Here is a 7,500-nt window from a genome sequence, read left to right as displayed (position 1 = left end):
ACTCGGCGGCCATTTTGTTCTGACATCACACTTATGTCACTTTCCCCGAGTGTGAGGCAGTGTGACCTGAGGCAGCATTCTTTTAGGATCCATTTTGTACTCGTATCACACGCTCATGTCGCACGCCTGCCTTCATCAACTGATTTACAATCTAATGTTGCGTAGCATCACAGGGCTGAGGAAGATATCAAATTCTATGATAGTTAAGTTTTAAGCAACAATATGACAAATCCTTCAACTGTGTGACGTTAAACAATTCAGTCAAATCATCTCTTTATTTATTTTAACACATTCACACTCCCAGCTTGCCATATACTGTACAGATGCTTGGCCTGGATCCCTTAACCCTTTAAGACCGGGAACGCATCTGTGTCATTTTTAGATTCCTTTGGCTTTTTAAATCTTGAAAATTTGTGCAAATCTTTGTATATACTGTATATATTTTAAAGCAAACATTTTCCCTGGAGTCCCTGGAACAACATATTTTGAGATGGGGGTCTGCGGCCATCATTTTGGGGGTCGTTGACATGGAAATGCTGGAGCACCACTGATATAGCAACATCAAAGTTTTTTCAAAAAACTGTTTATAGAATATATTCAAAGATTTGCAAAAATGTTCACGATTTAAAAAAAAATAGCAGATCTACAAGCTCATAGCGCGGCACTCGGTGCCGTGCTATGAGCTGTGAGTCAGGCGCTATGAGTCAGGCGTTAGCGAAGCGAGTGCCTGCACCGAGCGGTGTGAAGCCAGTAGGCTACATAAACATGAATAATACACAATGGCATATTGTTGAGCAGTGTCATTAGGATGCTTATAATGAAATATAATGAAAACGTATGGAACTATAAATATGGTGAGGACACTCTGGTTATTGACCCGTGTTATTTTAACAGTGGGGTTAAATATAGCCTGGCTGTGCACACAAGCAGTCACTGGGTCAATATTGACCCTATCAGTCATGACACCTCCTGTCACCTCCACACGCGCGTGCGCGCGCGCACACACACACACACACACACACACACACACACACACACACACACACACACACACACACACACACACACACACTCACACACACTCACACAGAGGGGCTCAACATCAGACACACACATTTTGTAGCATAACATAACATAACATGACATAACATACAGCCCACCACCCCCACCCGAGTCGACCCGAAACACCCTATCTTACTGTACTGTACATGTCGAAATGTCCCTGAGCAAGACTTCTACAGTAACTGCTCCTCGGGCGCTGTACTAACGGTGCCCACTGCTCCTCATAGTTAGGATGTATAAATGCAAATGTACAATGACAAATACCCCAACAACAACTACAGGGGACTAAAGCCCTACACAACGCAGCACAACACAATGCAACGCAACACAAAACAATGCAACGCAACACAGCGCAACGCACAGCAATAAAACAGACCGCAACGCAGCGGTACCAGGATAACCATAAATCATAACAATTATACGATAGCAGCATGACATAATGTGTGGTGTATTGAAAAACTCATCACTGTCAGGTACAAATAATCAGCTGTTGACTGTATCACACCATTCTACAGACCAACCACATTCTTTTATTAAAAGGTAAGAAAAGGACATCATAGGTACAGTAGGTCATACAGGTCACTGCCCTCTGATTGGCTGGAAAATGAATGAGTGTACAAGATATGTGCTCACACATTATAGATGAGGATAGCAGATTAGTAAGATGTTTCTAATAGTTCTACTTCTTCCATCTTGTTTGTGATTGGCTGTTGATTGACAGGCGCGGTGGCCAGTTCCCTGGTCAAACAGAAACTCCAGGAAGTGATTCTTAAGAAGCAGAAACAGGCGGCGCTGGAGAGAACCAACTCCAATCCCCTCTCAGCTCCTGTAGCTTACAGGTAACACACGCACGCACAGATATTAATGATACATACAATACAGATTATGGAAGGGCATAAGTGACTAGGAACCGGAGTCATAATCTGTGGTCATGGTCACTTCTCCAATGGAATTAAGAGACTCACGTCCTACTTCTGGTACAGGTTCACAGATACAGGAAATCAATTTAGGAGTCTTGGTTTTCCCCACCATCTGACTGATCCTAGAGTACACTATGATGTAAACAGCGCAGCTGCAGCTAATAAGATTAATAATTGGTTAGATTTAGGTGTGTCAATGTGCAAGCATTGACCAGTGGCACACCCATGGCTCTTGGCCCACCTAACTCACCCATTATTAATGTTATTAGCTGCAGCTGCATTGCTTTCTAGCCTACCACATATTTTTGAAGCTGAGAAAACTGGAAAACAAACTACAAAATCAGCCTCGGGTTTCATACATCTTTAAGCCTTTATTTGATAGTGAGAGTGAAATATATATTATGCGGAGAGAGAGGAGGGTAACCATAGCAAACGGTCTGGCCGGTCGCGAGTTGTAGGGACCCGCTGAGCAGGGCAATTTGTGCCCATGTGGTATGCACCCTAACCACTTGGCTATCAGGTCACCCTCCTAGATCAGGGGTTTTCAACCTTTTTCATGTCAAGGTCCATTATTTATTCTGCATTTGAGCCACAGACCACCATTTGTTGAGATTTAGCCTCTCAAAACCAAAACTTTGAATATTTTGTTATCATAGGATAAGATTTTGTCCACACTTCCATGCTATATTGATGTGGTACCAATAGGAGAGATAAACAGGCCAACGTTGACCAAAATAACAATTCTTTAATTAAGTAATGCAGATGTTTAACAATAGTTTAACTCTTGAGAGCCTTCATTTTCTCTCTCAAGAGTTAGATAACTATAAGGGTCCATTTGGTTTCCAACTCTCCCATCATTTAGCTGGGGACCACCTGGAACCCCCCCAAGGACCACTGGTGGTCCCCGGACCACTGGTTGAGAACCACTGTCCTAGATCCTTCACAGTTTAACAGCTTCACAACAGTTTGCTGTATTTTTTGCAGTATTCTCATTTAGTGTGTCATGTATGAGTCACCTCATATTTGTTCCCCTAATCTTAATGGCTAAGGTGCAGTCCAAACACAAGCACTAATTCAATACAGGAATCAAGAATTTCAAGGACTGTGTAGTTCCTAGGTAAAGGGTTTCTAAAGTTCCTTGAACCTTATGGTCAGCAAGGGAAAATACACAATTGTGTTGTTTTTACTGTGGGTTTTTCGGTGTTTTTATGTCTGTAGCAAGAGACCAAATTAATTTCCCCATGTGGGATGATAAAGTTGATCTGAAACCAGTGGTTTATTTAGTATAGGACCACAATGGAAACAAGTCCCCAGGACTTATCCTTTTAGCCTAAATGTCTGACTGTACCTCGTGCTGTTTGTATTTCTGACTAATACATTATTCATCTATCTATCTATCTATCTGTCTATCTATCTATCTATCTATCTGTCTATCTATCTATCTATCTATCTATCTATCTATCTATCTATCTATCTATCTATCTATCTATCTATCTATCTATCTATCTATCTATCTATCTATCTATCTATCTATCTATCTATCTATCCATCTGTCTATCTATCTATCTATCTACAGTATCTATCTATCTGTTCTGACAATAGAAACTCTTTGTGTCTGTGTGTACGTGCGTGCGTGTGTGTGTGTGTGTGTGTGTGTGTGTGTGTGTGTGTGTGTGTGTGTGTGTGTGTGTGTGTGTGTGTGTGTGTGTGTGTGTGTGTGTGTGTGTGTGTGTGTGTGTGTGTGTGTGTGTGTTCCTGTAGAGAGCTGGCTCCAGACCCCAGTGTTTCCTCTCAGCCTGGGATGTCGTCCCCCCCTCCCTCGTCCAACGACGGCTGTGATGAGACCCCCTTACGGCGGGCCGGTACGAGTCTGGGACACACCAGTGACATGAACCCATTTAGACCTGTCACACCTACAGTATACATTGTTATACATGTCAAGCTGGGAACACATCTAGTGTCATTTTAGTTGTTGCTATAAATCGTCTTTGTCAGGCAGAAACCTCTTATCTCCATATTTTAACTTTTTGTGTTTTTCTACAGCTTCACACAAAAGTATAAAAAATTGCAGATCTGCAATTGCAACCCGCTTTGAGCTTGTAGATCTGCTATGTTTGCTATTTTGGAATTTGAATCCTGTAAAGTAACAGTTTTGGACAGGTTTCCACCCGACAGAGACGATATATAGCACTTTTTTTCCTCCGTTTTTCAGAAAATGTAGGTAGGATTTTGAAGCCGTTTTTAGAATTGGCCTCAGGTCTTAATGTGTTAACATGCTAGCCTGTCACACACCGGTGACATTAACATGCTAGTCAGTCACACACCGGTGACATTAACATGCTAGTCAGTCACACACCACCACGGTGACATTAACATGCTAGTCAGTCACACACCACCACGGTGACATTAACATGCTAGTCAGTCACACACCGGTGACATACTGCTGTCTACACACTGAAATCACATGTCTCACATTAAATGCAAATGGCTGAACGTTTCACTTCCTGGTCATATTTACATGTACACACAGTATAATCCTTGGTATTAATTTAACTCGGAAGAGTGTACGAATGGAACCAAATGTGGTTTCATTCGTACACTCTTCGGAGTTCGTTTTAACACAGGATTGAACATTTAGCATAGTCTTTGATAAATCGTTGTTTCAATTTTTTGCCCACGCTATATGATTCCGCAAAGTCTTGTGACTACCAGGATTCTTTGAGAGATTATTGATCTTAATCCAGTCGCCAGACAGGTTTGTCGTGGACCAATAGTAACACAACACTACACACTGCCGTGTATATAATATCACAGTACAAAACCTCAACCTCAGTGGGTTTGCATTGGTTTAAACCAGGCTAAAGGGTCCATTTAATCAGTTAATTAGTTAATTATGGTTCAGTGGTTCGCTCACATTAAACTAGTGGTGCCAGGCTCAACAAACCCCAGGACAACTACAGCTCTACTGGGCCTTCGATCCACTTAATAACTGGCGATTGTAAGTTTTACCTACAAGCGAATCATAAGCCCGGCCTTGTGGGGATTCCCTGTTGGATGAACGGTAGATGCTATTGGTCTCCCTCGTGGGAAACCAGAGTTGGAATCCTGTAACTACTGAGTCACATGTTGTCATTGTGTTTGTAGCATTGTCACTACTGAGTCACTGTTGCCATTGTGTTTGCAGCATCGGAGCCCAATCTGAAAGTGAAACACAAGCTGAAGAAACACCTCAACACCCGCAAGAGCCCGCTCACCCGCAAAGAAAGCGCCCCGCCATGTGTCAAGCACAGAGTACCTGACACACTAGGTAACCACACACACACACACACACACATATAATGGTGTATATCTGTAGTACGACGCCGATGGTATCATGACACACCAAGTCTCACCGTCGTAAATTAAACTTTACGGATCCAGTTTTATACTGGATGTTGCTGTTTTCATCAGCACATCACAATGTAATATATGTTAATGATTTAAACCCTATATATACTTGTCCGGAGACCGGAGTCCCCCAGGGGTCAATACTAGGCCTAAAAATAGCCGATCTTGTGAGCTTGTTGATCTGCTATTTCCGACAAATGTTCGCCCCCAGAATAGGGACTCTAAGGTTCAAGTGGTTAAATGTGTCTCTCTGTGTGTTTCTCTTCAGACTCATCTCCCAGTAGCAGCAGTACTCCAGTCTCTGGCTGTAGTTCACCTAATGACAGTCTGCCCAACGAGAATGGTCTACTGCCATCTGCTGGTGGCCTCTCGCATGAGGTTAGTGTGCACACACGCACGCGCACGCGCACGAGCACGCACACACACACACACACACACACACACACACACACACACACACACACACACACACACACACACACACACACACACACACACACACTATTTCCTTCACTCTCCTATAATGTTGCCAGTGTTTTATGCCAGTGTTTTACCCTGTATCACTTTTTGAGATTTGCTTCAAATGTAAAGTAAAATGTATTATTATTATTGAACTGTTTTGTTTGGGCTGGTCACATTGTCACACTATTTCAGTGAGCTAAAAGAACATCCAACTACTGTAATACACTTGAATGAACTTGAAATGTGACTGATGGTGAAATGATTTGGTGGGTGTGTGAAGTGAGGGGGTTTGAGCCGAGCGTGGCGGCGATGATGACAACATGATTGGGAACATTCATTGGCGGCAGTAATGACATGTTTAAATGCAAAGACACAGGAGCACAGGGACATTCAGGGTTCATGTGCTATTCATTTAATCACCACAACACCTGTCTGTCGGCTGAATAACCAGAAACACGCTGTTATGCAAACGTTCATATATAGAATGGAGCTGAAAGCGTTATTGAGAATTAACAATATTAACCCTTTAAGACCTGAGGCCGAATCTACAAATGCCTTCTAAATCAGTAGTTTTTATTTTTTTGAGATCTGACGTTCATAGTGACAGAACATTATAAAACCGAGAAGAAAAAAAAGAATAAAAACGGAAATCTCGCTAGACGAGATTGAAATCTTGAGATTGAAATCTTGTCTTGCGAGACATGTGTTCCGTCAATATGAATGTCAGATCTCACCAAAAAATAACAAAAAAAAAACTATTAAAATACGCGATCTAACGCAAGGTCTATTGGCGCACGTTTTAAGCTGTGGCGGACCCGGGATGGAGTTATGATTTTTTCTACTCAACCATTCATCCTAAGATATCATAACGTCATAGAAAAGGTAAGAAAACTGTGGTCCAAAATTCCCCTTTAAAGATTTTTCAAAAATTTTCAAAAATAGCAGATGTACATGCTCACAGCGCGGCACTAAGTGACGCGCTGTGAGCTTGTATATGTGCTATTTTTGAATAGCCAACACAAACAAATTACACGGATGCTTACCCGGTTTGTCCAACGTCGCTACTTTTCCGGAAATTGGAAATAAGATCCTGTACTCCAATGGATCCAATGTTATTATTTAGTCACACATTGTTACATTATTTTTGATTACCATTTGCTTCTGAATTGGTTACTTCCCCCTAAAGAAACACTTGGATGCAGCCATCATGTTACAATGTTGCAAACGACATGGTGCTTAGACATGAGTCAGGGAAAGAATGTCATATAATGGCTGAATGTTGTCTATTACACATTTAAATTCTCTCTGTTTGGTGATTTCAGGCTCAGAGGCTTTTGCTGCAGGATGGTTCTCTTACTAACTTCACCATCCAGAGTCCGTCCACGCTGCCAACCATCACCCTGGGACTTCCCGCTAACGCCAGGGTGAATATATGTACATTTACTGTATGTAACGCCTGGGAATCGAACCTGGGTTACCCATGTGGAAAGCCATCATCTTATCCACTAGCCTAAAGGGGGATTCCCTCTTGGCCCCTGGGAGATATTGGGCTTTTGGTCATCAGGCAGAGGCTCTGAGCCACTACTGCTGCATATACATATTATTATAATGCAGCAGTATTCTATATGGAAGCCCATGTCCACCACCAAACAGACTGGAAAAGGCTCTG

The 7,500-nt window shown here is 42.3% G+C and overlaps 1 protein-coding gene across 2 annotated transcripts in view; it reads left to right on the top strand.

Annotated features, from left to right (window-relative positions):
- The window catches only part of hdac7a (histone deacetylase 7a), an 81,696-nt gene that overhangs the window by 43,723 nt on the left and 30,473 nt on the right, over nucleotides 1-7,500 (top strand). For both annotated transcript variants that reach the window (XM_084070415.1, XM_084070414.1), the window contains 5 exons: nucleotides 1,784-1,901; nucleotides 3,744-3,844; nucleotides 5,167-5,289; nucleotides 5,638-5,747; nucleotides 7,154-7,255. In XM_084070415.1, coding sequence (XP_083926541.1) covers nucleotides 1,784-1,901; nucleotides 3,744-3,844; nucleotides 5,167-5,289; nucleotides 5,638-5,747; nucleotides 7,154-7,255 — 554 coding nt within the window. The remainder of the gene's footprint in view (nucleotides 1-1,783; nucleotides 1,902-3,743; nucleotides 3,845-5,166; nucleotides 5,290-5,637; nucleotides 5,748-7,153; nucleotides 7,256-7,500) is intronic.

The sequence above is a fragment of the Gymnoscopelus microlampas genome, assembly GCF_963454915.1.
Source record: "Gymnoscopelus microlampas genome assembly, chromosome: 10".
NCBI lineage: Eukaryota > Metazoa > Chordata > Actinopteri > Myctophiformes > Myctophidae > Gymnoscopelus > Gymnoscopelus microlampas.
The sequence above is the reverse complement of the archived record's forward strand: the minus strand, read 5'-3'. Positions and strand labels throughout refer to the sequence as shown.